Genomic DNA, 19,302 nt, shown 5'->3' on the forward strand with positions numbered 1-19,302 from the left:
GAACATATGTATAATTTGATCTGATACGTAACACTTAGGAAAAAAAGCTGTGAAGATGTAAAACACTATGACATTTTAGGCCCTGACAGAATCTGGATTTTTTTTCCCTTGATTATCAAAACCTGTGTGTGAAATTGCCAGAAATGTTGCACACTGGGAAAAACACAACTCAGTTCAGCTGAAACAGCTGCTCAAATAATTCCCTTATCACAGTTTTTAAATAATCGCTGTAGTAATTATTTATTACTGCAAGTATCTTTGCAGAATGTGCAAGTATAAATTATCACTGTGACAGGTAGAAAAGATGTCTCTTTTAGAAATGGAGCTGTGCTCCTGCTCACCGTCACAGTTAGGGAAATATTTTGCCTTTTGAGGTTCTTTGAAAGAGGACAAAAAGACTGAACACCTCTCCCAATAATATAGCTTATTTAGAAACAAAGTGAGATTACAAAACTCTGGAGTGTGAAATGGCATGTAAATAGAGGTTTCATATTATACTGTAGCACAGAAGAAATTCAGATGGCTAATAAAAAATGTAGAAAGTAAATGTCATATACCTACATACACTAGCTATAAACCAGCCAAAACCAAGTTTTGACAAAAATATTGTTACTGTTAGCTGTATATATTGCAATATAGCTGGCACATCATGGCGTAACAGATCAGTAGTAACTTTGGTCTGTACTATATATGAGTTACTATATATACACTAAATGTATGTTTGAAGTAAATGGATTTCGTTTCAAACATTAGCTAGAGAAAGACCTTTGAGGGATTAAACTCTAAGATTATTTAATTGTTCCCACTGAAACAAACTGGTATCGAGTTTTGCTTTCAATTCCCCCAAAGCTTAAATTTTTCCATACGTACTACTGGTATGAATCAATTCCAGTATGAAATGAGTAATTTTTTATGTCACTGAAAAGTTCTTTTTCCTCAGTCGTTTTCCATCTTCAATTAGGAAGAATAAAGAGCTGATGCTGGAAGTTGCATCAGTGAGGATGCTTATTCTTCTTAAATGATTAGTAAGAAAATTATTTTAATCAATGGTATGGAGCAAGGTGAGATCAAAGGATTGAAGTTAACCACTCAGTAAGAGATCTAGGCATCTACAAGAAAGTCTGGAAGACACTGTAGCCTGAATTCACAACAACATAAAAACCTGCACTCAACTGCTGCCTCGCCACACTAATTCCTAATAAAGGAATCTGATCTGATTTGATCTTATCTGATAAACACCCTCAGAAAATACTGAGGTATACAGGCACATGACCATGAGTGATCATCCATCAACTGGACTGCATTAAATGACCATGTATTTATTCTCAGCCCTTGAGTGGTGCCAATATGCCTCAATTTAAAGCAGATACAAGTGGCTAGGAAAATGTATGCAAATACAATGAACAGCAGCTCTTAAAGTAGTAATTGGTTCAATTTCTGATCATCTGACCACACAGTTGTAAACAATCTTTTTAAAGCGGTTGTATCACTGCAGCTGCAACCTGCCCTCTACATAATAGCTCCCTATTGCAGAGCACTCACACATAAAATGATCAGTGTCTGCTTCCCTTCTCATCCCAAGGGATGCTAACCATGTCAAATAAAAATGCTCTGCTAAAGGGATAAAAATGGTTATCAGAAAAAGATTTTGCATGTGTTAGGAAGCACAGAAGTCCTAAAGATGGTATAGCCCCTTACTATATGGAAATAACAGCCTTTTCAGAAAATATATTGCACCTTTGGATGGAAATCAGAACGATATATCTGATATGAATAATGTAGCATTTCATTGCTTATTAATGGTGAAGAAAGTTTTGCAGCATTTAATACCTGTGAACTTTTTAAAAATCAGCAGAACTTGAAAAGCTTCTAAGCTGTTCCACACACCCCCACCCTCCACCCACCTCTGCCCCATATTGGCCATCTTTAACATCTCCCCTTCTAGTTTGCTCACCCTGATCCCATTCTGAGGCACCAAGATGTAACATCAGCCTTAGGTTCCTCACCCAGACCTACGTCCCTGGCAGTTCAGGGTCAGAACTGAACTGACTTGGCAGTCAGTTACCGATGGATTTTTTTGAATCTGTCTTGGCCACAGAGGTGAATGCGCAGAACACACCCTCCTCTCAAGCATCCCTACTGCTTGTACTTTCCACATAGCTACTACTGGATAACTTACACTATGTCCAAATTCGATCTTTACCCTATAACCTCTAATTGGGGCAGCACATTTTGGCTTTTGTTTTTTACTAGGTTGCCAAATAAACAATGCAGCAGGCAGTTGTGTTTATCTGTCCAAGGTATTAATCCTATTTACTTAATCATGGGTCTTTTGATCTGTCATATTTTGATTATATTCAAATTCTCATGCTGAGAGTAAACATAAAAGAAAAAAAAAATGGAGCACAATGTCTAGCTAGTAATTGGATATAAGAGCCCTTCCCCCAAAGCCAAATTTTTGCATAAAACCCACCAAAGATCTAGCGAAGTCAGTTACAAAATAAATCTTATCCAACAGTTAGCAACGCCCCGACAGCAGCTCCCACACAGACCTCCAGCCATTTGCAAATCGGAAGCAGCAGACAGTAAATGAAGCAGCTTGGCTTTAAAAGCATGCCTGTTGGCGAGCTACCGAAGGCTGCAGACACTGGAGGTTTAATCATTCACTGAAATAAATGCCTGTTGGAGGGATCCCAACTCACCACCTGAGTCCGAGCTGCCTGCAGCTTTGAAATGTGTTAGCGTGCGGAACAGCCAGTGTAAATAGTGGTACTTAGAGTCTACCTCTGAATTGGAGGTGGAATCTTCACTAGTAAAAGTTTTGATACTACTCTTGAGCAAGGTAGAGGTGAAAATTAAGTAATTACACTTGAATCAAAAGTACTTGTTCATCAAAAATTTGTTTCAGTTAATAAACGGGGTTTTTTTCCCCCTCAGTCCTATTGTACATATTCTCTTTTTCTATTCTTACATTTTCTAGGCATTTATTTTAAAATTCAGTCTCATAAACCTTATGGATAAATCATAAAGACATTCTTCCATCTTACTGACACAATCAGTGTAATTTCTGAGAGCAATATTTCACTTAAACTTCATAAAATTCGTATGTGATGTGAAAACTCATTTGATTAGTTTGTTACAACCTTGATTTGGTATAAATAAACCTGTTAGATTCTACTGCTTTCATCCCTGTCTTGCAATTCTAGTATTCACTGCTGCAATAAATTAGTTCTTATAAATAATAAAACATCATAAAACAAATTCAAAAGATGCTGTAAATAGGGAACAAAAAGGAAATTATATAGTGCAAAGCTTTTTGAGTGCAAACCCCCTGATACATGTTGTAACCAGCCAGTTAATAACTGCTTTGTAATTTTTTGTAATCTGAAATGAAACAGAGGGGATAAAACTAACAAACAAGTCATAAAGTACAATTGTGACCTGTTTGGAGTGATTATTGCTACTGACAACCAAGTTCAAAATCTTGTAATAAAGAACATGTTTTTATATTTCCTCCAGTGTAGCTATTATCCCTTGTGCTGGGAAATACATATAGTCTTTACCAACAAATAATGTGTCACACAAAATACATGCTTGTGCAGATGCTGAATATTTGCAACAGCAACATGTCACAGGTTTTACCACCATTCTCATCACACACTGCTCTCTCTCCCAGAACAGCTTTTCCAGGCTGAACAGAATATGTAATGGTTGTAAAAATCCAGGGGACCCAGGACTGGGTACCATCTTCACTATGTCATGCTATAATGCAGGAGCTCTCTTCCACGATGAAGAGGACATACAAATATAAATAGAAACCTCTTACAGAAACAAATTAAACTGGCAAAGTCACAAACAACAGCAAATACTGCTGTTTACAGGACACAGACTGGCAATCTTTGTAATTGGCCCTGTTACCATTTTTAGCTATAACACTCCAGACTTTTCAGGAATGTGTTACTTAACTGTAATTTTTTTTCAGTGTTATACTTTAGCAGATCTTCACCATTAACTTGCAGCCAAAATGTCATTCTGTTATGCTGCCAGCATTAGAACACTGACCTAATTTGTCCCTTGTATTGCATGTTCAACACAGAGCCAGAAATAATTAAAAAAAAAAAAAAAAAAAAAAAAAGCTTTCCTGTCTCATGGTTATTTCCCAGAATTTGAAATAGTATTTTATTACCAGTGTTCTCTAACTGGAAGCATAATAAGAGGATGGAAAGTGAGAATCAGAAAGACAAAGTCAACAAATGTCTAGCTGTTTAACAATTCTAAGTTACTTATTTTGTATTAATAGAAAAAGTTTAGTTGCTCTAAAAAAATTGGACATTTTAAATACCACTTTATCCTCCTCTTCTCCTGCCAAGAAGCCCCCACCAAATAAAACTTTTAAATTCTGCCATGCAAATACACATCTGCCTCACCTGAACATCCCTTATCTTGGCTTCATATTACTCAAAATAAAAAGGCATTCATTGAATCCTTCCATTATTATCAAGAGATACAAACAGTTATTGCACTTCATTTTTTTATCACAAATAGAAACAAGATCCTATTATATTATTTCTAAGGAACGCAACTTCTGAACATTTTTATAGTGCTAAATGGTCTCAGGATAGACTTCAGATGATAACTCAAGTAATTCTAGTACTACACAAAGCAATCTTTTCTTAGTATTTAGTATGCATATGCTTAAATTCTGGGACAAATTTTAAGTATGAAAATACCATGGAATACTGTATAAATGTGGAGAAAATAAATTTCAGAGAGTTTGATGGAAAATCAATAGACAAAAAGGTAACCATTTCAGATAGTGATATACTTAGTATAAATTGAACTGGAAAGGTTCCCAGCTTTAGAGTATGTTTCTGTGCTCTCCCAGCTGATGGAGTATTGCTAAACTGTGGTCTGAGTCATGACCAGCTGCCTGAACAGAAATGTCTGAGGAATGTTTTCCTCATGCTGTTTGCTCCACAAGAAATTAATTAACTTCACGAGTAAGATATTTAGATAAATCGTTACACATAGAAAAACATTTTTACAGACTTAAATATTCAACAATGTTGAAAGTGTACTCACATACTAATGACTAATGTCTACAACCAGAAAAAAAAGTAATCTACCTTCCCTCCAAAAACCAAGACAGGAAAGCAAAAAACAGTGACAAATGGAATTAATAGAACATCTAGAAAATGTATCGGGGGATCAATGTGACAATTAATGGCCTGTTTGGCATCTCCCTGAGATGAAAGAATGAAAGATTAATGCTCAACAAAATTTATTTCTTTTTCCTTGAGTTAAAGGTGCTTAAAGAAGACACAAATTCAATGCAGCAAAACCATAACCAGTCACAGAAGAATGCTATAAGCCACTTACAGGAACGAGGAATTTTTTTATTTCTTCCAAGGCATGACTCATACGAGAATACGCTTCCCCAGGTGGAGCAAACACTTCAATTAATACATGAAGCTCATCACTCAAGTGTGCATATTTGGCTTCTCCACTTTTTCTTAGTTCTTCCTCCTATGAAAAAAGGGTGGGTGTTTTTTTTTAGAACTGGGAATCTACTAATTTTGCATTGATTTAGCATTTACAGAGAACATGACAAAAGAAGATAATATAAGCAGACTTCTAAACCTTTTGAGAAATAAAAGCCTAGTCCAAGCTACTTGAAGATTTAATAATCAATTTTTGGTGTTTGAATGATAAAACCAAGATAATTATCATCTAAGACAGATTTTAATCAGCACAGTGACAAAATGCTAAATATTCCAGAAGCAAGTACTGAAATATTAAATCCATAATGGAAAGGCTGCATTAACCTTTCTGAATCTCAGCTGTTCACAATAAAATGAAATAAAGATCCATTAAACCATTCTGGAGCTCTTTACAAATGCTACTGTTTATTAAATTCGTTATGTTATTTAATGAATATCCGCAGATTGTACATTTTAGTATCACTAAGGAAAGTATGCCCTAGTATTTCTATTTGAGACATGAGATCTGAGTTTCAGTCCCAGTTCTGATGTATGGTACCTATGCAATCTAGTGTACACTGGTTAAGATGGTGATCGACCGCATCGAGATTTATCTTGACAATCTTTGGGTCTCAGTTTTCCAGATATAAAATAAACCTAATAATCCTACTTCATGTTAGAGCATGTTCTGAAATGTCAACCCACTTTCTTATGCAAAGCTTTGAGACAGAGAATGAAAATTGCTATACACATTGATAGTAGTCACCTCTGCATAAAACCCAAAGATATAAAACAGTGATCATGTTAATGGCATCGGCTATGACAACATAATGAAAAAATTACGTCATTACTATACTAGAAAGTAAGAAGTAATACTGAAGAAATGATGAGCTGAAAACAGTCTTCAAAAATATTTTGAGAAACGTATTTTTTAAGAAAATATGTATGTATATCTACATTATATAGTTAGAAAACATAACCACAGAAAAAGAAGTAAACTAATTTGCTTAAAACTGGTAAGAAGTTATAGATTTTTAGTATATACTAAAATAGTACTTTATGAACATTGAGATAGCTAAGATATAAAAGTTATACATATAACATATATATCTTATATATATATAACTATAGATTACAATTCTTACTTACTCAGCTTAATTCTGCATTAACTTCACTTATTTTAGCCTTGTCTAATTTACACCATTACTTAACAACAAAATTATTTGCATGATGATATGCTTCAAACAATACACACACCATTCTTTTTGTCTGCATTAGAAAATCCAGCCCCAAAGACTTTCTGGTCTTTCACAGAATACTCAACAGTTACATCCTTTAGCTCCAGAGCCCTAGATCTGACTCCATGGTAAGTCAACATTTTGCAGATGATGATAAAATTAAAACTCAATAAATGTGATCCATTACTTTATTTGAAATATTTGGAAATTGACATAGTTGTTTTCAACTAAAAACTAAAAATTAAGACAAGCAGCACAGATGGCAGATTATTTTTATCTTTACAGTTAAAGTATCTTTGGCATTTTATCTTATCACTCAAATCTCATTGAAATGTCCATAAGAACCAAAGCATAATGGTCTACCATGAGATGTTACAGTACTTTTCAGTCTTCTGGAAAAAAAGAACCACATTTGATTGCAGCTTCTGGAATAATTCAACATGAAGTATTTCAACAGAATCAAGTTTTAATAGTTCTAAAGTGACAACTTTAGAATTGTTGAAAGTTTCTTCCATATTGCTTTTTTAAGATTCTTAAAAAAATAATCAAAAACAAAAAACCAAAAAGCCCCAAAGGTTGACTTTCAGGAGAAGACTACCAACAAACTTTGTAAAGATATATAAATTGGATCCCTTTTTCAAATGTAGAAAAAGGAAAAAATAATACTTGGCTCATTATTTTGATGAGGATTTTGCACACTAAGATATCAGAAACATGGTTTTATAACACAGACTCGTCTTGTTAGGTATATGCTTGTATGGTGGTAACAACAGTAATGATGTTTTTATTTTGATTTCTCAACAAACTCAGGACTTCTTCAAACACATTGTTTTATAACCTTCCTTCCAGGTTCAGCACATGCCTTCTGTCATTACTCAGCAGTCACTTCTACAGCTGTTAGCAACCACACACTAGGGCTGTGAGACCCTTAACATCTCTTTCTGAGAAGATATAATGATGTTTTTTTCATGTGGAATGCATGGGATTAAAGACTGAATTTTCACACCCTCTTCCCACAACAGGGTAAAATGTCAGGAAAATGCTTCTTTTGTTTTAAGTCTGTGTGTTGATAAAGAGAAATCACCTCAGGAAAAATCTGGAAGAGTAAGAACTCATAGACCATGTGAGCACCATACCAAACTTTGCTTCCCAAAGCCAGTGAATATGTCTGAGTATTTTAGGACTGAATGTAGCCTTACACTTGCTCGTATGTTGGGTGTCAGACATCTAATAAGCCAAACAACAGATGTAACTCGCACTGTTGAAGAGGTGCTTGTCGATATGGAAGGTGACGACTACCAGCAGGTCATACAGCTTTCCGAGTGTGGTATGGATGAACAGGCTCTCCCCGGAGCACGTGAAGGTGGGCAACACCTTTGTAAGTCTTCATTAGCAAGCAGCACAGCCCAACTGCGCAGCAAAATGGTCAGTGCTGTGGACCCGACATCCACAGTACTTATAGGATGACAGCATTACCCCTTCTCTAGCCCTTCAGTGCGTTTTGCTTCCTGCTCGTTGTAGCCTGGTTGCACAAACCGAGTTCCCATTATAAGTCAGACAGCCCTCCTGGAGCCCAGCTCTGGCTTAGTTTCACACCCTGTGATCTCTGCTCACTGTAAGCCCATCACTGGGAATGCTCAGGAGGCTCTCTAAACTGCACTTCTGATTCAGACTAAACCACTAACTAATAAACACTCCACGTAGTACTCGTAACATGGACTGAAACAGATTATGAGATTTCTAGTGTCTTACATGAAGGCAAAATGAGTGAGAATATCATAACTCTACCTTATAGGGTGTTATTTATAAGGTTATCTGGGAGCTGTTTGCCTTGCAAGACTCGGCATCCCTAAAAGTCTCTGGTGCACCAGTCCAATTACCTGTGGACTTCAGCTGTTTCTCATATAACTCTGCCTTAACCACCTGTGAGGTCCAGCTATTTCCTATAGTGCTCTCTGTAACTTTTGTCAGATTCTAATAGCTTTTTATGTTCTACAATTTCCCACGTCACCTCCATCAGTTTTCCAGACCCTCTCCCGCTTGCACAGCCTTGGCCGGGGTTTACCCAGCAGCCCAGTCATTCGCCCACAGCCCTGGCATGGAAATGGTAAGGCCTTCAGCCTACTCCTTTAGACAGGAACCGAATCACAGTGAAAGACAATGTGCACTGAAAGCCTGATGGATTTACTGTAGAGAACTACCCTGAAAACAATCAAAATTAAGTTTTAGGCACTGGATCATAAGGGAAAAAAAAACCAAGAAGCCTGGGACCTGATCAGCTATGATTTATAAAACGAACAGAAAAGTTTCCCTGGGGTTTTGGATCAGTGATGGCAACCTGCCCTAGTACTGATGCCCAGGTTAATACTATGGGTTTATTTACTGCGTGGTGATGATGTTTAACACTATTGTGGGATGAGCACAACAGAGGAAACACACCACGCTCCAGAGGCAACTGCCTCCTCATCCTGATCCTCTTCCGCTCCCTTCTGCATGCCAATTGCCTTCCTCTCTCAAGACTGACAGTACTACATTCCACAGGCGAAAACAGCTCCCCTCACACTACATGCTTCAGGCTTCCTTCTCCTTCATCTGCTGCCTTACAGTGTGTCTGTCACACAGTGCTGAAATCCACCCGCCCTTAACCTGATGCATGGCTCCATAACCCACTCCCTCATAAAAGATAACAGATATTCTGAAGCACCTGCTGTGTTTTATAACTTCCATTTGACCAAAGCAGGGAAAATGAATTACAAAACTCTAGAACAGAAATTTGAGTAGTACCGACCTCTGCAAACGTGAGGCATGTGAATGATAAGAACATAAAGGCCAAGAAAAATGATGAGTTATCTCTGGATGCAAAAGCAGCTTTACCGTTTTAAAAGGATGTGTGCTGATGGAGAACTATTTCTGTCTGGTACCCCAGTCAAAATGTTTGAATAAAACTACTGGAAGGAACTTGAAAGAGGAAATGGAGTTTGCATAGCAAACAAAATTACACAATCCAGACTGATGAATAAAAAGTGTCCTCATAACACTGAAATAACAGAATATCCAAGAACAATAGAAGAGGAACGTGCAGCAAGAGCTGTGTAGATCTCAGGGACAAACTTCATGAATACAATACACAAAACTTCCTATAATGTAACAAATACAGCTATGATAAGAAACAATGGGTACTTGAAGAACAGTATGAGAATTGCAGTGCATTTCATACCTTACAAGAATTTGCAAATAAAAGCATAGCACAGAGACTAGACAAAGATGGTAACCACAGCACTGTTGCTACAGAGGCATTATTCATAACACCAATGGACAATGCTACTGAAGAAAATTAATGAGAATGCAGTTTGACAAATGCAAACCTATTAATTTTTAATGTGGACATAAATGCAAAAATCAAGATGTTGTCTGCAACACTGATTGTCGTAAAAGTAACAAGTGAACTATATGGTAACAATTTAATCAGAACATATATAATTTCTTGGTGATTCCTGTTTTGGGATTAAAAAGCTTTCAGATCCTAGATCCCACCAGTGGAGAAACAGAGAACAAATAAAAAGAGGAACAATTTGCAAATGGATGAGGTGGAATGGGACAGTTCTCAGTAGAGTACAGAGCAAAGCTAAAAGAGCTTAACCATCCCTTTACTCTTGTTTTTAAACCAGTTAATTCTCATTCCAGGAAGAAGAATGGGTAAAATGGAGCTGGTGAGTACATGAGGATTGCTCATACAGCAGAGCAAAGAGCGTGGGTGTACAACACCTACAGTCAGCCACAGAGTCCCCATAATGAAATGCGGGTATGTAGGAAGAACATTGCTTGCAACCGAGGAAATTTCTGGAGATACAAGTGACAACAATTACTTTTCTATACTTGACCCATTACTAATGTTCCCATAGTTACTTTGGCCACGTGGAGGAGATATTTGTGTACATTCAGTACTCCCTTGGACAAACAGGCCCTTCAATTCAACGGCACTTTATTTCCTGATGCTTTTCATAATTAAAGGCAACATCTTAATGGCAAGGAAGTACTAAGCTGTACCTAGATTGTATTTTTTTTATATAGGTGAGAATGAAAACAAAAATAAATCAGTAGACGAATGTGATGATAACACAACCGTTGGATCACTGTTGAAAGAGCCCAAACACCTGGGATGAAAATGAGATGAACAAGAAATATAAATTCCACGAAAAAAAAATAATTAGGAGAAAGGTTAACACTTTAAAGTGGTATGTGCCAAAACTGAGGCTACAAGCAGTGACCGTTGCGACCAGCAACTAGTGATCTATGTATAAATTACCTGCCAGAAAACTGACAGAGCAGAGATAGGGTTCACAAACCTACAAATGTTCCTACACTTGTACAAAGCTAAAACAGCATAGATAAGAATCACCCGGTCATTAGACAACGGCTGCTAGAACTAAACAAGCCAAAGATGTTCAATGAGTATAACCAATGGATTGCAAGTTTGAAAAGCTAATGCAGGAAATTAAAGATCCTCAAGAAATATACAATTACCATACCACCTAAAGATGCTTCCCAAGAAGATTATGTTCATCTTAAAACTTATGACTATGACTAGGGACCACTGCATTCAGGGTGCCTTCAGATTCAGGAATATTTTGCCTTAATTAATGACAGTACAAAATAACATTTTTTATTTATGAGAGGCTAATTACCAACCTGTTGTAACCAAATTACATGGTAGGTTGTTTGAACTCCCACCAAGCTGTTACTTTTACTACGGACAAAACCATACCTTACATGAAGTTTTTGTTTTGTTTTTTTATTTCTTAATAAAGTTGTAAAAGTTTAATCAAAGAATTATTAGTGGTCTAGCTCCATACTAACACTTGCAGCTCAAATTACATGTAGGTGAAATGACACAAACTTTCTAGTGTCTGACCCTTTCATGCTTACCCTTCCTCTGCCCTGGGGGGTCTTAAGGTTAATGGCTTCAGCTGGGGACTGGGTATTGCTGTGAGTTGGCAGCACCTTGAGTCCTTTGCTGCAAGATGTATAACACCACACCTGCGGTAAATCTTGGTTTTGTCAACGTGCTACATAAATTGCTCTTTCTCCACCATTTTACAACTCCATTCCCCATCCAAATTCGCTATATATGGTAAATTTTACATATGCTGTATGTTTTTATTTGATTTCTTTTTAACTCATAAAGTGGTTTTACCCAGCTCCCAAGGTTGCACTCCTTTAATGACCAGTAATTGACCTTTATGCCAAGTCCCTGTTTACAGCCCTGGAGCCTTTCCGTACCATCCCATGCCTTTGCTTTCAAGGCCTCCACTTCCATCCCACTCCTCTACTCCCCTGTCCTGCAGTTTTATTCTAGGGCCATAGCGGCACCCTCTACACAGAATAATGACTTATTGTTGCTATCCTCTAGTTACAAATATAGCACGAATATAGGCAAAAGGTAAAACAACACAGGTAAGAATCACTTGGCCGTTAGACAACTGCTGCTAGAAGTAAGCAAGCTCAAAAGGAGCTGGGAGCAGACCAAGGCCAGCCCAGAGCAATCCCAGCAGGTCCCAAGTTCTGTGGGGGCTGCTTTAGCACAAAGCCAGCACCCTGCGACAAGCAATGGCAACACCATGTTTACTGAGACACAGGGCTACAAGCATCAATGGAAGAAAACAGGAATTACTTGTTGACTTTGCTGATATATAAAATATATAATATATATAATATATATATATATATAAAATTACTCCCCTAATACAGAGATTGCTTTTTCGGGTACAAATGTTTAATGCTCAACCTAAAGACAGACACAGCTGGATGAGGCCTGCTGCTTTCAATGCGCTCCCCGGTTCAATCAGAGGATTTCAACACTAGATTATACACGTGATTTTCTCAAGGTTTAAAAACAATCGTTTGGGCTCTGCCACAGTATGAGCTGTGATTGCTAGAGCTAGTGCTGAGGATGAGTCTCTGCAGTGACTGAGCAACACCAATTAGCACAGACCACATTCCCAAACCCCACCACCGCTTTAGGAAGGGCTCCTCACTATGATACAGGGTTTTGTTTTGTTCAACTATACCAGGCTACTGACAGTCAAGAGCCAAATCAACCCACTCAGAAGGATAAATACAGTTATTTGGTGCTCTAAAAAAAATTAAGTCTAGAGAGATTTTATAATGGCTGATTAAATTGTAAGAACTTTAAGAGCTTACTGTGTCAAAAATAAAGCAACAAGCCTGTGGTAGAAGGGAAAAAGACCCTTTGAGCAAAGCAGACATAGCTTTGTTTACAGTGGTTAGAGGAAAACACACTTCCTTTTCCTCTGCTATCATTCTTACTTTCCAGAAAACATTTTGCTAGTTCTGTAACATCTTTCTAGCTCTGTTTATTTTATTGCATTTTGAGCCAAGTTATCATAGTTTATAAATGTTAATCCCTTTTTCCCTTCTCTGTAATTATTGTTATTGTTATTATTATTGTTGTTGTTGCTATTTTTATTATTATTTGTTATTATTAATTTTATTATTATTATTTGTTATTATTAATTTATTATTATTATTATTATTATTATTATTATTATATTATTATTATTGGTCCTATGAAATGCAGCTTTTTCTCCAAGGATTAGATAGAAAGACTATTTGTATTATAAGATTTGCAAAGGGTATTATGTCTTTAAGTATAGGGACTTGTGTGAAAGAAACGTTTGGAAGTTCTCAAGGTTCTGAATGAATTCTTTTGCTATGCACTATCAAACCAAAATATAAGCCAACTCCAACTGTATAGTAGTCAAGTACTTTAAAGAGTTTGGTTTTGGTCACCTGAAATAAATATAAGAAAGAGTGTTCGCACCATAGAGAAAATTCTGGAGGGAAAAATCCATGCCTATCCTGTTTTATGTATAAGCAGAATGAAGAACTTGTATTTCCAAAGAGTCAGCAGAGGGCTACTGTGTACACTTACCTTTAACTGTGAAGGAAACTGAAGATTCACTTTGGGAATTTATTTATCTGTATATTGAAACCTGATTTCATGATGAAAGCTCCAAGTACCACTTAAAGGTAACTTGCTTAACCACCCATTTGATGAAGGGTGCTTCCTCAAATAACAGCCTGAAGGATAAATCCACTGATGCATGTAGGCATTACTTTGGTGCCTAATCGCTATTGTAGGTGGCTACACAAAGAGATTTCCATGTCTTCCCTGATGTAACTATATAGTCTACTCACTTAGCTTATAGCTGCAAAATAACTTAAACACCCAGGATTTAGGCACGACTTCAATCCTAAACACTGGATTGTGGCCATCCAAACTCCTGTTCCATTGCCTCTTATCCTTGAAATCTATAGACACCAGAGTTGTCCACAGTAATACTCCTCAGACACAGAAGTGTCTGACCAGCAGCACCATATTACGATGAAGGAGTTCTGACAGTTCTTTCATGCTTAAGTTTCTTTGGGATCCATAACTTAGTGAGGGACTAAATAAGATAAAGATATTCTGAATACACTCCTACTGAACACAAAAGCAGCGCTGCTGCCCTTTCTCTTAATGAGGTACCAGTTGGAACTCTCATCAAGTTACGCATTACAAAAGTAAGGAAATAGGTGTTCATTTTAGGGAAGCTGCTAGATGAATCCCACAAGAACCATCTGGGGATATGTTCTGTTCAACTATTCATAAGTGATCCAGAAAACGAGCTGAACAGTAATAAAAATTCTCCAGTGATTAAAACCAAGTCTATCTGTGTGTGCTGTGAAAGACTCTAGATCACATTATTTCAGGAGAAACATCTTGGAGGCATTACATTCAGTTCTCAGAAAGAATTTGTTCGGTGTCCAATATCAATTAAAAGGACATCCTCTCTTAGGTATTTTTATGAAAGGAAAAAAAATGAAACTGCAAACGCTGTACTATAGCCCCACCTTCAATACTGAAGACAGTTCTGGTCCCCCAATTTTAAAAAGTATTAGAACCAAAAACAAGATTAAGATGAAAATAATGAGGATAAGTATGGAAGCATTTCCTTGTGAGAAGCTGAACACAAAAGTCTTGGCAATCTTGATGTTCCTGCAGTTCAGGATACCCTTAAACCACTAATTCTTGGAAGACCTCTCAACTTTCACTAGTTCTTACGCTCTTACAAGCATTAAGTCCTGCAACTTGCATGAGTGTCCAGGTTTTGGCTGGGATAGAGTTAATTTTCTTTTCAGTAGCTGGTACAACGCTGTGTTTTGGATTTAGTATGAGAATAATGTTGACAGCTCAGGGATGTTTTTGGTTGGTGCCGGGTGATGTTTACACTAAGTCAAGGTCTTCTCAGTTTCTCAGGCCCTGCCAGCGAGAGGGCTGGAGGGGCACGGGAATGGGGAGGGGACACAGCCAGGACAGCTGACCCGAACTAGCCAGAGGGGTATGCCATGCCAGAGAACATCATGCTGAGTATATAAACTGGTGGAGCTGGCTGGGGCCGTGGGATCGCTGCTTGGCTGGGCATCAGTCAGCGGATGGTGAGCAGTTCTATTGTGTTTCACTTTTTTTCTTCCCCTTTTTGATTTTACTCCTTTCTCTGTCTCTCTTCTTTACAATTGTTGTTATTGTTATTGTATTTCCTTTTATTTCAATTGTTAATTTGTTTTTATCTCAACCCTTGAGTTCTACATTCCTTCCCGATTCTCCTCCCCATCCCACCAAGGGAGGAGAGTATTGAGTGAGCAGCTGTGTGGGGCTTAGTTGTTGGCTGGGGTTAAACCGTGACAGAGCTGCACACTGAACTCATTGTTACATTTACTTTCTCATTCTGAAACATGAATGCATCTAGTGGGGCATGATGTGTTGTATGCATACAGAATAAAACAACACACAAATCTAATATGTTTTTGTCCTGTGATATTTGCAATTGCCTGCTGATGTGTAAAGTGTATCTTTTTTAATAAACACCTATAACATAGATGTGTATGCTTAAGGCAGTTATGTGTCAAATATGGAAGTCACTTCCAATGTTTCTCCCTAGGCTGCACATTTTATTTTGATGATCATGTTACTAATTAGTATTCAAATGAGCTCAATGTAGTATTACAAGTGCTTCGTCTAGAAAGCAAGGCAACACTTTAGCCACTCTACTCTGGTCATTATAATCAGAGCTGAGAGAGTGCACAGAGATTTACAACCACTTTTGGCTGCCAATTCAGGAATCATGACTGCTGCAAGATGTGCGGAAAACTGACTGCTACCTTCACCTCCTCACCTCCTGTGGTGGCTGCTTCCCCCACCCTCCCACACAGTGGGACTTTTTTGAAGGATAATGTTGTTGCGTCTCTGACCGACCCTCCAACTGGGAAGCACAGGGTTTAAAAGCTAGAAATGATCATCCCATTTAACTCCATTGCTTTTTCTAGAGACTCTTCACCATTGAGCAGGTTTCCACGTTAACACTTTGTACCCTGAAATGCATTGGTACACATGATGCAGAAAAAGTCCTTTCCTAAACACTTGGGATAAGGGAAGGGACTGCTCCCTGACTGCTGTATCAAGTAGGCAGGGGAATGGGGATGGTTCCGCTTCCAGCAGTTTAAAGACCTGGCTGATAAGCTGTACTATATAAAGTTCATTTTCCTGCAACTAGCCTGACTGCCAATAATTTCCTAAAGGCTGTCCCTTGATTAACCACAACATTGCAAACAAAAGCAGCAAATGGATTCAAGCATGCTACCGCCAAATACAGAAAGAGACCACTATTTTTTATATCCCCTTGATTCTCATGCAGTGATGCAGAAACCACACTGGTGAAGGGAAGCCACGTTGGCAGAGATGAACTGAACTCTGGGGAATGAAGGAGGAAAAGGAAGGTCATAAACAATTGGCATGCACTGTATCTCTAATGGCATTTACAGACCAATATGTTTCAGTATCTGAAATTACTTCAAAGTTACACTATCTTCCAAAAAAGTATTTCAAATAACAAATAAATATGTGAAAAATCAACCATTGTGTCAAACTCTTTTTCACAAATGTAACCTTTTTCTGAGCTAGAATTTTAATGTCTTGCATATGAGACATTTCCTCTCACATGTGACAGTCACACACAACTTTTGTGGGTTTCACTTGTTTTTTCTTTCCCTGTAGGATTAGGTTTTGCATAATGACAGAGAACAGAAACACCCTTTCCAATGGCAAAATTACCTGTTTTACTACTCTCCAGAAAATCTAACTACTCACATTATATTCATTTAGACAAATTTTACTGAGAGTTCAAATGCTTGGACAATTTGAGTAAGTTAAAGCAATATTACATATATCATGATTTTATGTCTGACAGATTTACTGAATGCTAATAAAATTGCTTGCAAATAGATTCTCAGTCATCTCAGCTATGATGGTGATTTGCTCTGCAAAGATGGAAGAATACATTTTCTAATCTTCTTATAATGGAAAACTGTAAGGATATTAGTCCAATATAAACTGTAAATGAGTCTGACTAAAAACTCTGATTTTTATAATGAGTAGTGATTATAGCAATCCTAATAGCAATTTACTAGAAGGCTCATTTTCATGAAATATGCAGAGTACTCAGACCATATACAATTCAGGGAACATCCAGCTCCTTGGCTGTGCAGTCCAGACCTGACCCGAACTCTGAACCATGAGAAAGTGACTTAAGGAGCTACCACTCATAAAGGAAAAGTAAAGGAGGTCAAAGTGAGTTCTGACAAGGTTGTTTATCTTAAGATAACTTGGCTGGGTCAGGGGGTGTGATGGTAGCTTTTAGTTGGGGTAACATGGTCTGTGACTGCAAAAGGAACTCCAGTGTTCCTCACTGCAACTTTTTAGAATACATTATTTACCTTAGAACAAAGATGTATCCTCACTGTAAGGCAGCCTGACTCCTTTGACAAGGTACACAAAAATCCTAGTATCACAGAGAAAGTAGCCTGGATGGTGGCAAAGGATTTCTTCTGGGAAGTCCAACATTCAGAATTTCATACTGTTCTTTGTACCACCCCAAAGGAAACAGCAGGTACGCATCCAAACCTTTCTATGAGTCTGTGATTCACCTCAGAAGAGCTTACTCCTGGCTGAGTGGGTCACTGGCATTAAACTGGCCTGGCCAAGATGTCAGTGACTAAGTGCAGACAGCGCATTTCCTCTAAAAGCTCACAGCATGCTTTAGATGCTTTTTATAAATAATTTCTTCTTTTTTAAAAGCGGGGAATGTTGATCTGCTGGAGGGCAGGAAGGCTCTGCAGAGGGATCTGGACAGGCTGGACTGATGGGCAGAAGCCAGCTGTAGGAGGTTCCACAGGGCAGGTCCTGCACTTGGGTCACAACAACCCCACACAAGGCTACAGGTCTGGGGAAGAGCAGCTGGGAAGCTGCCTGGTGGGAAAGGACCTGGGGGTGCTGGTCATCAGCTGGTTGATATGAGCCAGCAGTGTGCCCAGGTGGCCCAAGGCAGCCAAGAGCACCCTGGCTGGTATCAGAAACAGTGTGGCCAGCAGGACAGGGCAGTGATTGTCCCCCTGTACTCAGCACTCCTGAGGCCGCACCTTGAACCCTGTGTTCAGTTTTGTGTCCCTCATGACAAGAGGGATGTAGAGGTGCTGGAGCATGTCCAGAGAAGGGCAATGGAGCTGGTGAAGGGTCTGGAGCACAAGTCCTGTGAAGAACAGCTGAGGGAACAGGGGCTGTTTAGTCTGGAGAAAAGGAGGCTCAGGGGTGACCTCATTGCTCTCTACAGCTGCCTGAAAGGAGGCTGTAGGCAGGTGGCTGTTGGTCTCTTCTCCCAGATAACAAGCGACAGGACAAGAGAAAATGGCCTCAAGTTACACCAGGGGAATTAGATTGGACATTAGGAAAAATTTCTTCACAGAAAGGGTGCTCAAGCATTGGAACAAGCTGCCCGGGGAGCTGGTGGGTTCACCATCCCTGGAGCTGTTAAAAAAAACATGTAGATGCTGTGCTTAGTGACATGGTTTAGTGATGGACTTGGCAGTTCTGGGTTAACAGTTGGACTCGATAATCTCAAAGGTCTTTTCCAACTTAAATGATCCTATGATGTTATGATTCTGTGCTGCTCATGCTCCCCTCCCCAGAACTTCCCATCTCCCAGGAGCACTTTTATGGCATCCAAACCAGAACGGACTATCACAAATGCACCAAACAAACATAAAATTGCAAGAGTAAAATAATTTCAGAATTAATTTTAAAGCAGATTACTGTACTCCAGAAAAGGTTAAGTACCTGCAATCTTCAAAGAGTCAGCTAATTTTACTGCACTAAAAATTAATATTCATTTTGCACTTAAGTTTTATCATCCAGATCATCCTCGGCAATTTAAAGCACTTCTCCAGCCCCCTTTATGCTCTCAGATTTATGCAAGAAGAGATAAACTTGTGCACAGGTTTTCAGTGTTGCAAAATTTTCATTACATGGTAGCCATATCTCTGATAATCACAAAATATGCAAATTACATTAATCAATTATAGTCAATTCTCCCTAATATCACCATCAGTTCACCACAAAATTTCCTTCTATTAAATGCTTTTTCCCCAGAAACATGGTAACCTGCCTTTGGCTGAAAATGAAGCACTGCATT

General features: G+C 38.2%; 1 protein-coding gene across 6 annotated transcripts in view; it reads right to left on the reverse strand.

Annotated features, from left to right (window-relative positions):
* Positions 1-19,302, reverse strand: part of KHDRBS2 (KH RNA binding domain containing, signal transduction associated 2) — a 393,310-nt gene that overhangs the window by 196,886 nt on the left and 177,122 nt on the right. For all 6 annotated transcript variants that reach the window (XR_008748216.1, XR_008748214.1, XR_008748217.1 and 3 more), the window contains exon 4: positions 5,380-5,526. Coding sequence is in view for 1 of the 6 variants with exons in the window: in XM_055811149.1 (XP_055667124.1) it covers positions 5,380-5,526 (147 nt within the window). In the remaining 5 variants the exon portion in view is untranslated. The remainder of the gene's footprint in view (positions 1-5,379; positions 5,527-19,302) is intronic.

Source organism: Falco peregrinus, chromosome 7 (assembly GCF_023634155.1).
Source record: "Falco peregrinus isolate bFalPer1 chromosome 7, bFalPer1.pri, whole genome shotgun sequence".
NCBI lineage: Eukaryota > Metazoa > Chordata > Aves > Falconiformes > Falconidae > Falco > Falco peregrinus.